The following is a 19,428-nucleotide window of genomic DNA, read 5'->3' on the forward strand; positions in this document are numbered from 1 at the left end:
TCTGCCTGGAGTTTACAAAGTACCCTGTTCCTGTAAGCTGGCGTACTTTGGACAGACAGGCAGATCAGCATCCATCCGTCTAGAGGAACACAAGTCTTACATCTTCAAACACAACTATGGCCATTCAGGCTTGGCTGACCATGTTTTGGACACCACCCACAGAGTATCATGGAAGAAAACCACCATGCTCCACCACAGCAAATTCAAGAAAGAGACTTTTCTTAGAAGCAGCAGCAGCTCTCAAAAACCAACCAAATCTCAATAAATATGGTTGCATTAAGCTTCCGAAGATTTGGGAAACACTCATCACCAGAGTTCCCACCTTACATTCCAGGCCACCTACTACTGCCCTTAGAGGGCGCTCTACCTAGATAGGACTTTAGTGTCACCCACGTGGTTGGGCTTAGTATTGTTTGTTATTTGTGCATATGTTACATTAATTGTTTTTGTAATCCCCGTAGATGTCCTAGTGACTAGGACGAAATATAGGAAGTATTAAATTCTATTTTAATTCTTTTTGAGTGTTGTAAAAAATCCATTAAGTCTCCAACATGATGTCCTCACAGCACTTAAGCCTCTACACACGTAGTTTTATTACTGTACAATGATACCAGGAAGAAGTGGGATTACATACTTATAGCCTAAAATAAGTATTCACCTGCAGCTTGTCCATATGGAGCATGAACAGGATTATTGTAAGGTGGAGGAGGCTCTGCATATGGAACACCAGGCTTTTCAGATGACATAATATACTGAAAATATATAATATGATTATTAAATAAAATAAAATAAAGATATTTTGCAATATAAGAAGTTATTTTGGATGCATAAATTTTGATACTCAAATATACAGATTGTATTCTTAATATGAAACAAATTTTGCAATTAAAAGTAGGCTGGTAGACTGAAAATGTAGTTTAAAAAAAAAATAATAAATAAAAAAGATTTTTCCCACCCACAACTATTATTGTAGATAAGTTTATTATTGACAATTACTGTAGATAAGTCTCACAAAATATCAAAAATCACTATATGAGACAAGATTAGACTTCTGGTGACTGAATTAAGACAATGCATTGACTAGTCCATCAGTCCACAACAAATATTAAAACACAGGTTAGCAAAGCTATTTTTCCAGAAAGGTCATTAAGAACATATCATACCAACTTATGACATTTTGCTTTTTAATATGCCCAATTTATATGATGCATTTTTTAGCAGCATGCTGCTGTGGAGTATCAACCAATGCTCAGTTTTCATGGACTGCTCGTTTACAACGTCATTGCTTACTGGATCTTTCTGTCTTTCAGTGTTGTTCCTGTATGAATTATAAGCTGCCTATAACATTTGTTATAAACAACTTATAAGATGAGGCAAGAGATGAAATGGATGCAGAATGAAGTTAAGAGAATTTGAGATGTATGGAAGAGTGAAAATGATGAAAACAAATAACATTCGTATAAAAGAATAATGAAAGAGTAGCACTGTATCATGATTCAATTATTAGAGGTATGCTGAACGAGAGGATGCACAAAGTTTGTTTTCCTGGAGGAACAATGAGTACAGTGATTGAGGCATTGAATAAGAGAAATAAGCAAACAAAAGAGTTGGTTGTTGTAATAGGGACAAATGACTTGACTGAGAACAAAGAACACGTCAGATTAGATATCAGGAGGTTGTTGAGATGGATAAAAGATAATGGTGTGATAGGAAAGGTAGTAAGTGTGTTGCCCAGGATGACAGTTGTGAGATGAAGCAGAGAGCAAGGATTATGAACGATATATTAGTGGAAATGTGCGAGGAGAAAGGAATGCAGTTTGTTCACGTGAAGAATGAGTTTGAAGGACAAGTGAACTGTATAAGAGTGATGGAATGCATTACAATGGTTTTGGTGTGAGTCACTTAGAGAGACTGCTGCTGGGAGGTAGAGAAGCGAGTGCAGAGAAGGAATCTGTCAAGTGGGAAGCAAAGTGGAAGAACAGGAAAGTAACACAGGAGAGATTGAAGAGGTGTTATGAATAAAGAAGTAAGTTGCATGAATATAGAGAATGAGACAACAGGTGTGCAACACAGATAGGGAAACGGGGCAGTTCAGGGTGGACAAGGGAACACAGCATAAGAAAGGCTGATGCTCCAAGAGGATGTGAATGCATGTGTAGAAAAAAAGGGGAAGGAGATGACCTGGAATCAAGGGAAAATAGTTTAAAGAAGGTTCTAAGATGAATAAGGAGAAAAAGAAATGGCTTGAGTTAAGCATGGAGAAATCACATCAATGTTTGTATACAAATGCTAGAAGTGTAAGAAACAAGGCAAATGAAATGGTTGTATTAATTGAGTCTGTTCACCCAAGAATTGTTGGAATAAGTGAGACATAGTTGGATGAGGATGACATCCTGACAGGAATAGAGATGGAAGGGTATGATGTATTTTGTGAAGATAGAAAGGATAAAAGAGAGGGGGGGGGTGCTATTGATGTGAGAGAGAGAGTAATGTTCATACAAGGTAGAGATGCAAGAGGGAAATAGTGCCAGTGGTTTTGAGGCAGTATGGTGTGAGATAGAGGTGAATAGAATGAAATACTTGGTTGTTGTTATAGACCTAGTAATGTGGATGGTAATGACCATGAAATGTATAATCAAATTAGCCAAGCGAATAACAAAAGGGTGATCATTATTGATGATTTTAATTATGGCAATATAGACTGGGATGATAAGATAGCAACTGGAAGTAAAGAAAATGAGTGAGTTTTTGAGAGACAACTAACTCAGACAGTATGTAACAGAGATCACACGAGGATGGTCTTAGATTTATCTCATCAGAGGATGTAATTATGAGGTGACAAATGACCCTTCAGATGGTCAGAATGGCCATGAAGTGGTTGTTCAACAGCAGTGTGAGGACTTCTGTGAGGAAAGAGTACATGAGAGACAACTACCTCAGACAGTATATAACAGAGATCGCATGAGGATTGAGGGTCTCAGATTTGATTATCTCATCAGAGGATGTAATTATGAGGTGACAATTAAATTACCTCAGACAGTATGTAGCAGAGATCACACGAGGATTGAGGATATTAGATTTGATTATCTCATCAGAGGATGTAATTATGAGGTGACAAATCACCCTTCAGATGGTCAGAATAACCATGAAGTGGTTGTTCAACAGCAGTGTGAGGACTTCTGTGAGGAAAGAGTACATGTGGAACTAAAAAGCTGCTGATCATGAGAAGCTCAGGAGATAGCTTGCAGGTGTAACATAAAATAAGATCGGGGATATTCAAGAGCTGTCTAGTAGAAGCAATGTCTAAAATTATTTCAAGGGTCAGAAGGTTAAATAAGGTAGGTGTGAAATGGATGAACGAAGAGATTAAGCATGCAATACATGTGATGGTGACTATAAGAAGCTCAGGATACAGCTTGCAGGTGTAGCATGGAATGAAGGAGTTGGGTAGAAAGGAGATCAATGCTGCTTAGATGATATTCAAGAGCTGCCTAGTAGGAGCAATGTTCAAAAGGCATTATGGAGGCACAATAAGAGTGGTAATAATCAATTCCCAGACGATCACAAAAAACAGGCAAGGAGGGTGACCTGGATGGTAAGGGTAGCAAAAGTGAAGTATGAGCAGTTAGCTAATGAAGCCAAAAAGAATCCTAGGGAGTTCCTTTGATATGTAGACAGCAAAAAAAATAATGATTATGGAAGGATGACACTGATTAGAGAAAATGGTATAAAGACAGCTGTTGCAGAAGGTGTGGTGGAGATACTTAATGAGCAGTTCATAAAGGTCTTTCAATCTTGTGAATGTGACTTCATAAAGAGATTGAGAGCAGTTGAAGAAGAATATAGATTGACTGTAAGTGAGCAAAAGGTATAGGAGGAATTGAGTAAACCCGATATTAATAACTGTAGGAATTGATAATATATCACCACGTATTTTCAAGGAACGTGCAAGGGAGTTGCCATCTGCCTTGACACATTTTTTAAATATGAGTCTTGCACTGGGTCGAGTTCCAAAGGAGTGGAAGGAAGGCAAGATTTTGCTGCTTCATAAGGGTGGTGATAGAACTCAAGCATCAAATTATAGGCCAATCTGTGTGTCAGATGTTGTGGGTTAAGGTGTTAGAGATGGAAGTGAGAACCACGATCCACAATTGGGTGGACAATGGTATTATCTTTGATAGATAGCATGCATTTGCTAAAAGGAGGTTATGTTTTAATAATCTACTTACTTATTACAATAAGGTGACGGCTTCATTGGACAGAGAAAAGGGATACACAGCAATATATTTTGATTTTGCAAAGGCTTTTGATGGATTACCATATGATAAGTTGAGTCAAACTAGAGCAGATGGGGTTGGATATTAGATCAGTGCATTGGATTGGAGACTGGCTATCTAATAGGTATCAGCAATTGTGTATGGGGGAGCAACATCCCAGAAGAGGAAAGTCACTAGTGCTGGGTCTCAGGAGTCTGTTTTAGGGCCATTGCTGTTTAATCTGTATGTTAATGATATTGGCAAAGATATGGATGGGGTTATTCAGTTGTTTTGCAGATGATACAAAGTTGGGACAAACTATGAAGAACAGAGATGTTATGGCCTTACAAGATTTGAATAGACTGAGTGAATGGACACAGGAATGGGGATGCCAGTTCAATGTTGCAAAATGTAAGGTTTTAAAATTTGGGAAACAAAGATGGGATGTAGAATTTACACTTGGTGGGGATATATATTGTTGGAGGAAATAAGATATATTGGAGTGATGATAGTGGATAAGGATCTAAAAATTCAGATCCTTATACATAATAAATTTAGAGGACACACTGCCAAAATGGTGAGGACAACAAAAATTCTGGAAATGATGCAGAGGACACAGAGTTGTAGAAGTAAAGAGATTCTTATTCCATTGTATAAGGCCACATGGACTATTGTGCACAGATTTGGTTAGTTGGTTTTGAAAAAGACAAAGAGATGTTAGAAAGGGTCCAGAGGTGACTAACTAAGGTAGTTTCTGATCTCTGGAATGTTGAATATCAGGAAAGGTTGAGAAGATGCAATGTACAGAGACTAGTGGATAGGAGGAAGAAGGGAGGTATGATAGAGACCAACAAGTTAGTAATGGGTTGTTATAGGATCAATGTTGAAGAGGTTTTACAGAAAATGGTGGGAGATTAGGGCAGAACCAGATGTCATCCCTGAAAACTGTATAAAGTGGATGTGAGCAGGGAAGTGAGAAGCAGGTTTTTTGCATGCAGAGTTGAGAATAACTGAAATGTCTTGCCTGAGAGAATGGTGTCTGCAGAGAATTTACCTTATATTATCGCATATAATGCGAACTAGAAATTTTGTTTGAAAACTAGTGCTAAAATGCCATGTTCACGTATAATGCAATCTGTTAATCTTGTTCCATAACATTATAAATAATACAATACGAATTAATGAAAGAAATATTTATTTTAAAATAAAATGTCAAAATCCTTTAAATTCTTCTTCATCTTTTGAGTAGGCAAACATTTCATTTATAAATTCATCTGTAGTGATTGCATCATCAGTGTAGCAGTTGTCGTCATCGTCTTCATGCTCTCCAATTTGTTGTGCGTCATCCTCACTTTCGTATATGACGTGATCTTCGGATCCATCCATTGAATTACTCATTGCACATTTAAGAAATGAGCATTGAATCATTTCAGATGGTATCGAATCCCATGCTTCTTTAACCCAGCTGGTGACTAGGGTGATCTCAGGCTTCTGAAAATTCCCACCCTTTGTCATCTTCACCAAACCAGATGACATCCATTCTCTCCATTTTTCACATAAGTGATCTTTAAATGGTTTATTCAAGTTGACATCAAGCGGCTGCAAAACAGAAGTTAGCCTACCCGGTATGACTGCTAGGTCTGTATGTAGCTCACGTGCTTTCTCTTTGCTTGCCTCTGTTAAATGCGCCCAGAACATATCCCAGACTAGCATGCTTTGTTGACGTAACAAGCTACCTGGACGTATGTTCCATACTTGATCCAGCCACAATTGTACACCTTCTTCATCCATCCAACCTTTCTGATTGCCACGAACAATTACACCTGGTGGAAATTTCATATGCTTCGGAATTTTCTTCCTTTTAAATATCACTGTTGGCTTTAATTTGGTTCCGTCTGCCATGCATGCTAGAACAACAGTAAAATGCGTTTTTTCATGTCCCGTTATTTTTATGAAGACACCCTTTTCACCAACTGAGTTTACTGTTCGACTCCCAGGATATCAAAGTACATGGGTGTCTCATCCATACTGCCAATTTGGGAAAGTTCATATCCGTGACACTTCCGTAATTTTATGATAAATTTCTGGAAGGACTGCACTTTTTCTTCAAGCTGCTTTGGTAAAATCTGTGCAATTTTTGTTCGGTGTCGTAATGTTAATGCTTTGCGTTCCATAAATCTGTTGCACTACCCAGGCGAAGCAAGAAAAGATGAAATACCTGGTGTGTCCTTGAATTTACCATTCTTGAGTTGTAGAGCTCGAAAACGAATTGCATTTCTTGTTACTATAATGCCATTCTTGTCGTTGCATCAAAATCCATTCATTTAGCTCTTCTTCGAGTGCTGGAAAGGATGCTACATCTCCACAACGGGCACGTTTCATTTGGGGGATTTTTTTCAAGACTGTCTTTTTGCTTACGCCAAAGTCTAATATTACTCTCTGCTACACCAAATTTTCTCATAGCAACACTGTTATTATGTTCTTCTGCAAACTGCACGACATGCAATTTAAATCCTGCTTCAAAAGATGAACGTTTACGTTTCTGTTGGCTCATTTTCAGGCTAGGTTTGTTTAACGAATAATATTTAAAATGAACTGTGGTTAAACCGATATCCCTAACTGTGCTCTATCTATCTCGCTGTGCTATATCATTCGGTGACAGAGAGCGCATCGTATCTGCGCATAATACCAGTAATGTAAGTAGCTTTATGTGCAGATATGATGCGCGCTCGGTCGCCGAATGCGAGTGGGTCAAGTAGATTTGGTTGCATAGGCATTAGGTAGTATATATTGTGTGTGCAAGTCTAATAAGATGTTATATTTTTTAGGATCCACATATAATGCGAACCCCTAACTTTAACTAGTATTTTTTACCATAAATTTTTCGCATTATACGCAATAATATATGGCAAGTGTGTTTAAGGCACAGTATGATGAGCTGTGTGTATGACAAAAGGATCTCCAAGATGAGTCTGACTCCATGGGGTCCTTAGGGTAATAATAAAGATAAAATCAAATCAAGATAAAAATCAGGTTAGGAATACTGTTGCTCTCAGTGTGTGTGTGGGGGGGGGGACTCTTAAACATATTACATTAGATACTAAGATTAAACTTAAATTCAGTGATGATAGTGTATCTAACAATGGGACTGTCTCATTAATATGATGCTGCATTTGTTCATATGATGGTTTAGCAACATGATGAATCAACTGATGCTCAGTTTTCATGAACTATTAGTTTATGATATCATTGCTCACTGCATCTCTCTATGTTTCAACCAGGAGACCAACCAAACGTAAAAAAGCAAAGAATGAATATGAGAGAATAAAATAAGAATGCACAGCATGACTAATTCTGATCCTGTGTGAATAAGCTGTTTATAACATTCCTGTTAAAATTAAAGATAAAATCAATCGATAAAAATCAGAGTAAGGGTACTGTGCTTCCAGTAGAAAGAAGAAAAACTGTTAAACCTATTACATTAGATACTAAGAGCAAAACTTAATTAAATTTAGTGACAATGATATATTTAACAATGAGAGAGGGCAAAGGCTAAACTTACCTCTCACTACTGTGTTATAGTTGTTAAAAACAAAGATAAAACTCTCAGTGAAATGTGAAAAGTGCTATGCCAATTAATACTACAGCTATCCACAACTTTAACATACTGTAGTTATCAATAACTACAGTTATTCATTTCTTTTTCATTTATGAAACTTAAAGAAAATTATTCTAAATTTTTTGTTTGTGTAACTAACATAATTATTATTATTTTATGGCATCTCCATGGAATCCGAAGAATGATCATGGGAGACTCAAATTAACCATTATACACACAAATCCTATCCTACCTCTCCTTGAATCCATTCACCATCAGGGAACTCAACCAATTCTGGTAATCCATTCCACTTGTTCACCACTCTCCATGCAAAAAATCTGGTCTGTAAACCACTACTAACCACACTCTTCCACAGCTTCCACAGATGGCTCTTAGTTCTCTATCTGTCATATACTGAAAAATTTCACTTGAATCAATTTTATGAAATCCTTTGAATATTTTAAAAGTTTCTATCATGTCCCCTCTTTTATGCCAATCAACTAAACTTTGTAAACCACAAACCTTCAACCTATCCTCTAAGGAGTATTCCATAGACCTGTCACCATCTCGGTTACTCTTCTCTGTATCCTCTCTACCACTTCCTGGTCCCCAAGAAACCCAGGTGACCAAATCTGTGTGTGGATTTAAAGAGGGATAATAACTTCCTTATCTTTACTTGTTAGTGTTTTCAACATCCAAGTAATCATTGGATGTTGACTATCTTACCAACTTTTCCAAAATGCCCTCTGAACTCCAACTCTTTGTCCACCATTTTCCCTAAGTCTCTAGTCTGATAAATTTCCTGCAATCCAGTATACCATCAATATGATACATTGTATGCAACCTTTTCAACCTGAAGTGCAAAATCTTACATTTTGCAACATAAAATTGACAATCCTGCAGGATATTTACATCACCTTTATCAACTATTACTCTCCCCAGTTTTGCATCATCAACCAACAACTGAACATCCTCTCTTAAATCTTTCCATATGTCATTGATATACAAATTAAAGAATAGTGGCCCTAGTACCGGATGAATCCTGAGGTACTTAACTAGTCACCATCATTCTCCTAGATTCCGCTCCATCATATACTACACTCTGGTGTCTGCCTGTCTGACACCATCCCCTATCCATGCTACTAGCCTCATATCCATTACCATTTGCTCCAGTTTTCTATGTGGTATTCTGTCAAATGGCTTGGTAAAGTCCAGCAATATCATGGTGTAGCCATTACTTTTATCCAATTCTGCTGTCAGTTTATTATAAAATGTGAATATGTTACTAAAACAGGACCTACCCTTTGCAAAGTCATGCTGCCCACTATAGAGTATCGCACCCCTATCCACCCACTGTTGTATTTTACCTTTCACCAACATTTCCAATATTTTAACAACCATTGCTGATATATTAATTGGTCTGTAGTTTTCTACCTCTGTCTTGGTGCCAGCTTTATGCAATGGTATCTTATCCTCTTTCCATTCCCTTGGAACCCTGCTAGAGCTGAGACTTAGATTGAACAACTTCATCAGAGGCGATACCAATTCTCTGGCACATTCATGTAATACACAGGCTGTTTTGTCACCCAGTCCCACTGCTTCTTCACATTCATATTTTTTAATATGCTGAACACCTCCTGTTCATCTACCTCAATGTTGATATGCATCTCTGCAACACTGGCGAATGTAAAATCACCACCTGGATCATACACCTTTGCAAAATCACTCAACAACTCAACTATTTCATTTGGTTCAGTCACCTTGTTACTATGAGCATTGTTTAAAGTCATCCTACTATAGTCATTTTTCCTCTTAATTGCTACATAACAAAAAAACTCTTTGGGATTTACTTTGGCCTGTTTGGTTAATTCTCTCTCATAGTCTGATTTGGCTTTCCTTGCCATACTAGTCGCCCTTCCTGCTTGCACTTTGTACTGCTCATGAGTATGCTGATCACTTTTTTCTTTATATTTCCTCCACAATGTTCTCTCTTTTTTTTTTTTTTTTTTTTTTTTTTACAGCTCTTGCTTTATCTCTCTACTTATCCATTTAATTCCAACATGATTTATCCTCCTGACCTTAGGTATGCAGTCTGATACTGCTACTTTCAAGCAATCTCTGACCACTTGCGATGCACTACTGACATTCTTTCCGTGTAGCTTCTCAAGCCATGGCACCGTTCCAAGATGACTACCGAGTCTCTCATGATCACCAGCTTTATGGTTGAACATAAATCCCTTCTTGACAGAGAACTCCACATGTTTAGCAACTTCCCAGAACAAGACTGCATGGTCACTCTCCCCAATTAGAGGCAGTGTGTCTACCTTGGTTATGGATATATCTTCTGATGCTATTATCAGATCCAACACCCTAACTCCTTTCCACTCTATAACATGTTGTTTCATCATATAATTGGCCCTTAGCAAACTGCATAAATCCCACTTTCATCTTGCCATACCCCCCCATTTCCTCCCTCCAATCGATGTCCCCATATTGAAGTCTTCCATAATCATTGTTCAGCTTACACTCATTGCCATCTACATCTTCATGTTGGATTCTGCTATAGACCCCCTGGTCTATAGCAGCACCAAACAATGTATTTTGTCCTATTTGCCTCTATCTCAACACCAGCCAGCCTCAAATGAACCATCTCCCTTAGACCTAAAATCCTCTTTAACTTCTAATTTTTTTGGTTGCAATTCTTCAGCTATATTCAGCAATATCCTACCTCCTGTCCTGTTCCTTCTATCCTTCCTGAAAATACAATACCCTTTACATTCTATTCCTGTAACTATATCATTTTTAGTCAACCAGGTCTCACTGATGCCTATAATTTATGTCAAGTTGAGCTGACCAATGACAAAAAAACTCCTCACCCTTATACACAAAGCATTTATCAGTTACATACATTATATGACAGCTATGACTGTTTAGAAATGTTACTAGTGACCATTAAAATTTCAATTTAAATTAGCTCTGTTGATTTCAAATGAACTATTTATCATGTTTATTTAAAAGGGATGAAATAGTCAACATACTTTGGCAAGCAAGGTACTGTCCTGCAATAGATTCTAATGGGAGCAAGATGGAGAAGTTACAGATAAATGTTCTGTAGTTTAGGAATAGATTTAATAAGAATTATCAGCTTGAGTGAAGGTAAGAAAGTTAAACAAGCTACTAACAGTCATTATTTATTGATATGTATTCTCAAGGGATGTACAGCATACTACACAATTAAATTACATTTACATTATCACTAGCTTCTCATCAATAATGATTTCGTACAAATTAATCTGTTATTTGTAGGCCTCGAACAATGTCAAATTTTAAATACCATACCCACTACAAATCTTAGTCTCTGTCTGATAACAAGATTGCCATCTTGGCAACATTCATCCTGTTCATTGCCCTAAGTTTTCCCTCAGGACTATCATATCAGCTGTCTCCAATCTTTAAATGTTATTTTAAATAATATTTAAAGTTAATAATATTTAACTTAAACTAACTTTCCAATGCAAAAGTTAAAACTAGTTTCAAAATGGATACACTAGTTTTGCTTAGATAATAAACTAAACTTTAATTATTCTGTTATCTATTTCCATATGCCCTGCATTTGTACTAAAACCTTGTGCTCCAGAATTGACACCATCCAAGCTATCATACTAATTCAGCATTTACACATTAATTAACATATAAGCAAGCATGTATTTAACCAGCCTATTCCTAAAAAGAAAGCCATCACCAAACTATCAATCATGCTCTCACCTTAATATTCTCAAAATAATTAAAAATGACAATTAACAGTCATTTACTTCTCCAAGTAGAGACACACCACTTAACCTCACTTAACACCAATGAGTCCAAACTAAATAATATTCACAGAAATGAATCAGTACCACTATGTACATATCAGGAGTCTAACAGAAAAAGTATCCACTGGAAGGAAAAGATATCAGAAAAAAAAGCTAACGAGCATCATTTGATTTTAGAACAGATTCTCTCTCTCTCTCTCTCTCTCAAGTATTCTGCAATTGAGCAGGTTCTTCTTTTAGTAGCAGAAACTTTCCTTCCACTCTCTCCTGTTCCTTCTCTTTCAAGGTTGTGTACCTGTCTCCATTCAGCATGTCGTCTAGCATTGTTTTCCTTACTCTTCCTCTGGGTCTTTGGCATCTCTGATGATTCCATTCCCTCTCAGAATATGTCAAATCCAGTTTCTCTAGCTTCTTTTTATCCTCCTTAACAGACTTCTTTCTTCTTCTACTCTTTTTAAGACCTCTTCAGTAGTTATTTTATTTGTCCTTGAACATTTAAGAAAGCAGATATTAACAGTTCAATATTGATGTGTGGATGGAATGACAATAATGTAACAAATCTGAGCAGATGTTTAATCAATTGGTTAGGCATTATACTATCAATCAGTTGCTAAAGGTTGCAATCATATACAACAGCTATAAGATATGAAAGTTTGTAATGTACCTGTGAAAGGAGCAGACCAAATGGACATAACATACTGAAATACAGAATTGCTTTCAGAAGGAAAAGTGGTATTCCTGTCATTTCACCTATTATGGAAAGGAAAAATATACAAGCAGCAGAATGAGAGTGCTATGGGTTAACCCCCCCCTCCTCCCCTCCTGCACCAACTTCTACATGGAACATTTTGAAAACTAAGCTCTCAACACAGTTATGCTCAATAGTCTAGCTGCATTACATTGATGATCTGTTTGGCTTCATGACCCAAACATACTAGATACATTTTTTGCACATCGTAAAAGCCAGCATCCTAAAATAAACTTGATAATAGAAAAAGAAAGTGGCAATTATCTTTTCTTTCTAGATCCACTAGTGACATGACTTCCTAACAGCTGATTATCCTTTTTCCATTTGGAGAAAATCCACAGAGGAAGGTATTTACATAAGCAGTCACACAACCCATCCCAAAAGTACAGCATCTTCAAAACACTTACTCACCGAACTAAGGCTATTTGTTCTAATAACACAGCCCTTGAAACTGAGCTCAGTAACCTTTGCAACACCTTTTCAGCCATTGGATGTGACCTGGATAAAACAGATAAAATATTGCATGCTTCCCTCCCTTCTGCAGCCAACATACAGGATCACAGCAAAACTATTCCCATTCCATATTAAGGATACATCAAAAAAGATAGTTAAAGTTCTCTGGCACTACCAAACCACTCATTCAGCTAGCTGCCTTCATCTGTTTTCCTAAAGACCAACTTCATCTTCTTGAACATCGGTATATCAAGTAGCTTATGCCTGCGGTTTAGCCTACTTGGACAGACTGGTAGATCAGTTGACATCTGCCTTGAAGAACACAACAATAACATCTGCAATCATCTGTATGCCAGTCTAACCCATGTTCTGGATACTCCTTCACATAGAATTAAATGAAAGAAGACATTAATATTACAAAGTCATTATAGATCTGAGAAACTATTTTTAGAATAAACATTGGCTATGAAACACTCCCAACTTCACCAGGTATGATTGCATCAATTTGCCAAAGATCTGTGAGACAAACATTCTGAGACCAGATAGTCTGACTTTTCCAAATTAACTTCATGGTTAGCCAGCCCATAGTAGACATAATGTAAGACATTAGTTTCATTTCAGTTACAATTTGAACTGTTTCTAATGATTTAGTGGGTGCCTATATGCTTGCCATAGTTATAATTTTTGTTCTAAAATGCTGGATAAAAACTCAGCAAAATATTAGTGGAAGTTCAATAAATTATTTTCTTGATCTTTTGGTATGGTTTATACTGTGAAGTGCTATTATGAATATTCACAGACTTTGCACATCAGATTAATCAACCTATCAGCATTAATTAGGTTTCAATTTAGCTGAGTCACATAGACATAAGACAACTGAGCCAAACATATTGAGGGAAGTAATATACATACATTTATATATACAAAAAAATCTGTAAAAATGTTGCTTTAAAACCAAACATGGAAAATTTTCCAAGCTACTTCAGGCTTCCAACATACTGGTGGTTTCACACCAAGTGATGAAAATCGTAAATGATTTTTGCCATTACCTGAGGATATTCAAAAATATCCATGTCACAGAGCAATTTAAATGCACAGCTTGTTGGTTAGAGCAGAAAGTAGCAATGCTATTTACTCAGTCAACCAGACAAGTTATAATTTCTGCTTTTAATAATCCTATCAGTCATTGCTCTCATGATCGTCGGCTTGTCGAGAGCTCCTGAAAAGATTAGTAGTATTTTGTGTTATCATTGGCAATTTTACTAGAATTTTACGTAGTATTGTTTGCTTGTTTCTTGGTGTGTCTGTACGATTTTTGTGTATTTTCTGTGTTATTTTAATTATTTTTAAGATCGCGTATATATGGCACTGATAAAAAAAAAAAAATGGTGGCCAGGTCGCCATGTTTGTTTAAGAGTTTTGATGTAAAAGAGTTTATGCAATGTGCTGTCTGTGAGATGTATGCTTTGCGAAGAGCAGTGGGAGTCTGGTTAGATGGTGATAGTGGAGTTAATATGTGCGGAAAGTGTAAGGAGACTGAGGATCTCAAGCGTGTTTCGAGTGGCGAGAATGATATCGTTAACAATAGTCAGAATGAAAAAAATGGCAGTGTGATAAGGAATTTGGAGGTAGTGCCAGATAAATGTTGGAGCGTAGTCGAAAGTGTAAATGAAGGAAGAAATACAGAACGAATGGATGATTTGATTGATAATGAAAATGGTGAGATAAATGCGAGTAGTGAAATCACAAGGTTGAGCAGAGCGATACACAGAGCAAAAAGGCAACTGGAGCGTATGGAAAAATGTGTGCTGAACGTACCGACTAATAAACGGCAAAAGTCTATTACGAAAAATAATAGAATGTTTGTAAACGTCAATAAAATGAAGGAACAAGTGCTGTATGGGAATTCGCTATTAAGAGGTGTGATAGTTGAGAGTTTGACGAAATCGTACCAGCCGGGTGCGAACATAAAGGACGTCAACGAATCTATTCGAGGGCAAAAACAGAGAGTGAAAGAGATGATAATTGTGGCAGGAACAAATGATTTGAAAGAAGACAAAATGGAAATGATAGAGGATGTGAGGGAATTACTTGAGGTAGCAAAAGAGAAGAATGAGAGCGTTAGGATGGTGAATATTTTACCGCGGTATGACAGTGAAGTGTTTAGAAAGAAAGCCATAATTGCCAATGACTTTATGCGTGGGTGTTGCGTCTGCACATGGAGAGTGGTGTGGATTTTGTGGATGTGTGGAGTGAGTTCGATGGGCGAAAGGATTTATATAAGATGGATGGGTTACATTTGAATGGATTTGGTGTACGGAGGCTTGAAAAAGTGTTGATGAATGATGTGGAAGTGGATGTACAGACTCAGGGAAACTAGATTTATTAAGGGGGGGGGAGTAGATTTGAGGACTTTAGGGAGACAGTTGAGTGTATGAATGAGTATAATATGCCCGAGCGAGAACGAACGACAATAAATCAGAATGGGATAGTTAGTATAAGGCATCAAAGTAGGGATGGGACTAATGGGCTTCTGCAATTCATGTACACTAATGCCAGGAGTATTAGAAACAAGAAGGAAGAATTTTTGGCCTTGGTTGGCACTTCCAGGCCACAGGTTGTTGGTATTAGTGAAACATGGCTGACAGAAGATGATAAAGCTAGTGGGATTGAATGCGACAGATAGAGCATGTTCAGGAGTGACAGGGAGAATAAAAAGGGGGGGAGGAGTGTTATTGATGATAGCTGATGAGTTGCAGCCAAGGAGTATAGAAGTTGAACTGCAGGATAGAGAAAAGAGTACATTTGAGGCTGTTTGGTGTGAGATAGAATCTAGCAGAACCAAATATACAATTGGGTGCTGCTATAGACCAGGTGATGGAATAGATGGGGGGGATAGTATGCATAGGCAAATAGCAAAAATGAGTGGAAGGAGGGTAATTATTATGGGTGATTTCAATTATGGTAACATTGACTGGAAAGAGGAGAGGGCACATGGGAGGAAGGAATTGGATTTTATGCAGTTATTAAAGGACAACTATCTGCAACAGCATGTAGTGGAAAATACCAGGGGGCAGAGTGGTTGACCTAGTAACTGCAACTGAGAATGTGGCTGTAACGAACATGACCATGTTGCCACCAACTGGTGAGAGTGACCATAAGGTCATGACTTGGGAGGTGGCTAAAGGAGTGGAATTTACAATTAAGACAGGGTACATGTGAAATTACTGGGCCGGTAAGTATGGCAAGCTTAGGAGTGTGCTTGGCTCAGTGCCATGACATGTAAAACTGCAAGGGCTGGATGTTGATAGTGCATGGGAGGTGGTTAAGAAGTGTTTGCAGGAGGTAATGGTTAACTGTATACCAAGAGTCCGAATAATAAATCAAGTAGGGGTTAAATGGATGAATAACACTATTAAGCTTGAGCTGCAAAAAAAGAAACAATTGTGGAGGGAATTTAAGGAGAAAGGTGACCAGCAGACGCAGGACAGTATAAAGCTCAGGCCAGGATGATAACAAGGGTGGTAAGAAAAGCAAAGCAGATTACGAAAGAAAATTGGCCATGCAGGCTAAAGAGAATTCCAAACAGTTTTTTCAATATGTTGCAAGTAAAAGGAAAAATGCTCATGGCAGAATGATTTTAAAAAATGCTGAGGGTAGGGAGGTAACCGAATCAGTCGATATAGTGGAATTACTGAGCAAGCACTTTGCAAGAGTATATCATCCAGGTGGTGACATTGCAGGAATGGAAGAACCAACAGCTTATATGGGAATTGTTGTGAATGAAGTGGAGGTGAGTAGTCTATTGCAAAACCTCAATACATCTGTGGGATTGGATGGTATACCAGTTCGTGTCGTACATAAAGCGGCTAAAGAATTGTCAGTACCTTTGACCATTTTGTTTAATTTGAGTCTCAGGTCTGGTTTAGTCCCAAGGGGGTGGAAAGAGGGGGAAAATAGTTCCGCTACATAAAGGTAGTTCCAAGGCTGCTGTTGAAAATTACTGGCCAATCAGCATAACAGGAATCATTATCAAAGTCTTGGAGAAAATAGTCAAGATGAAAATACAAGATTGGATAGATGAAAATGAGATACTGTATTGGGGACAGCATGGTTTTCTGAAAGGTAGATCATGCCTCAGTAACTTGCTCACATATTATAACACAGTGACGGCTGAACTGGATAAGGGTAATGGGTTTACAGTGATTCTAATGGACCTTGCTAAGGCCTTTGACAGGATACCACATGGAATTCTAATCAATAATCTGCAGCATATGGGGATGGATACAGGGTTGGTGAGATGGATAGGAGGGTGGTTGACGAAGAGATATCAGAGAGTGGTTTATTCAGGAGTATAGTCCACAAGACAGCCTGTGACTAATGGTGTGCCACAAGGATCTGTTCTTGGACCACTGCTGTTTAATTTGTTCATTAATGATATAGGAAAGGATCTGAGAGGAACAGTTCATTTGTTTGCGGATGATGCAAAGTTGGGTAGGGCAAAAGTGAATGCAGATGATGTCAAAATTTTGCAAGATGGTTTGGATAGATTGGAGGTCTGGGCTAAGGTGAATGGATGTCAATTTAATGTGGCAAAATGTAAGGTTATGCATTTTGGGGTGAAAAGATTAGCAGCAGTTTACTACATTGGTGGAACTGTACTCCAGGAAATTGATGAGGCACGAGATTAAGGAGTGTTGGTGGATAAGGAGTTGAAGTTTAGGGGGCACATTGCAAAAGCAGCCAAATCAGCTCATCAAATCACTTGGTTGCTGAAGAATACGTTGACAAGCAGAGACAAGCAGGTTATTGTTCCTCTGTATCGAGCCTTGATAAGAACCCATCTCGACTACTGTGCCTGGATTTGATCACCTAGGTTTCTTCTTGATGGGGAGGAGGTTGAGAGGATCCAAAGGCGAGTTACCAAGATGATAGCAGGTCTGTGGAATGAACCTTATGAGAACAGGTTGAGGATTTGTGGGTTCCAAAAATTGGTTGATAGGTGAAGGAGGGGAGATATGATTGAGACATTCAAATTACTGAAGGATTTCTATAAAATTAATTCAGAAGATATTTTTGAGAACAGGGTTGGTTGTGGGAGGACTAGGGGGCATCCATGGAAACTGGGCAAAAGTGTGGTTAGTAAGGGTGTTAGAGCTGGGTTCTTTACTTTTAGAGTGGTGAATGAGTGGAATGGGCTGCCAGAGTCTGTGATGGATGCTGTGACAGTGAATGAGTTTAAGGCGAGATATGATAGATACTGTATGAATGTTGAATAGTTGTGATGAATATGATTTTGGGCCTCCCTCGATGAGTCTAAGGACTCCCTAGAGTCGCCCATAATAATAATGATTAGTAATATATTTCAGTTAATCAGCTTTACTATTATTTTGGGAGTGTTATCACATTTGGAGTAGCATTTCTAGATGATTACACGTGCTAATAGCGCCTCCATAGCAAAGTTGAAAAAACAACAGGGCACTGCACTCTTCAAATGGAGTATACTTTATATAGCTTTTTCAACTGAAGATAAGTGAGTTAGCTGATTTCATATAGAGGATATGAAAGAGAATACAGACAAAAAAAAAAAAAAAAAAAAAAATTAGTGGATGGTAAATGGCATAGTGTGCAAATGATGAATAGAGACATAAGGTATATATGGTGGATAGAGGCATACTTATAGGTAAAGAATTTTTTTTAAAAAAAACCACACTCAAGAGGTGCAAGAACCTGTAGAACATTAGTGCCATGTGCACGTACAGGTAAGGATTGAAAAAGAAGAAATCTACTGACATTTTTCTTGAAAAGCTGAAGATTCTGGATGCTGAGAAATACATTCTGAGGAAGGCTGTTCTAGAGGATAGAGGTGATGGAATAAATAAGGAAGAGGAGAAGTGGTTTCAATGTGCTTGAAAAGGAATGTTAGGAAGATGCTGCTGCTGCTTTAACAAGCAGGTCCAACAGAAAGCAGAGGAATGGTATTTGCCAGTTTACTGGAGCAGTGGCCATGGCACCTGCAAAAGACACAGATGTAACAGAGCATCTGTGAGACAGAAGACAAAGTTAATCTGTAAGGGAGGGATGATTGCAAGCTAAATGGCTCTTCTCTGGATAGCATCAAGAATTTTTTTGAGAAGTTTTAGGTATGCACCACTCCAAATGCGCAAACAGCATTCAAAGGATGGACAGATTTGGGATTTTTGGTGGGTTAGTAGCTGGGTGGGTGTAAAATAGCATTCAGTGGAAAAGAATGGTCAGTTTTTTAGAGGCTGAGGAAACTATTGTAATGTGCTTATGCCAGGAGAGGCTGGAAGTAAATAGCAGTCCAAGAAGAAATCTGATCCTGTCTGGTGATGTGTGCATTACTGAGGGTAAGGGCAAGTGAGCTGAAATCCCTTCATACTTCATTTTGGTGGCATTGAAGGTGTCCTTGCCACACTGAAGTATGGTATAGAGATCAGCATTTAAGGCACTGGTTGTAGATAATCATGATGCCTGGGATATTTGAGAACTACATGATTCTCTTCAAAGAGCAGGATTACTGGAGCATATTATTATCAG

General features: G+C 37.9%; 1 protein-coding gene across 2 annotated transcripts in view; it reads right to left on the reverse strand.

Moving 5' to 3' along the window:
- LOC150092809 (LITAF domain-containing protein-like) overlaps positions 1–19,428 on the reverse strand; it is a 98,113-nt gene that overhangs the window by 60,305 nt on the left and 18,380 nt on the right. For both annotated transcript variants that reach the window (XM_090414586.1, XM_090414587.1), the window contains exon 2: positions 659–752. In XM_090414586.1, coding sequence (XP_090270712.1) covers positions 659–746 — 88 coding nt within the window. In that variant the 5' untranslated portion in view covers positions 747–752. The remainder of the gene's footprint in view (positions 1–658; positions 753–19,428) is intronic.

This window comes from Typopeltis vanoorti, chromosome 25, assembly GCF_054136105.1.
Source record: "Typopeltis vanoorti isolate ZY-2024b chromosome 25, IOZ_Tvanoo_1.0, whole genome shotgun sequence".
Lineage (NCBI taxonomy): Eukaryota > Metazoa > Arthropoda > Arachnida > Uropygi > Thelyphonidae > Typopeltis > Typopeltis vanoorti.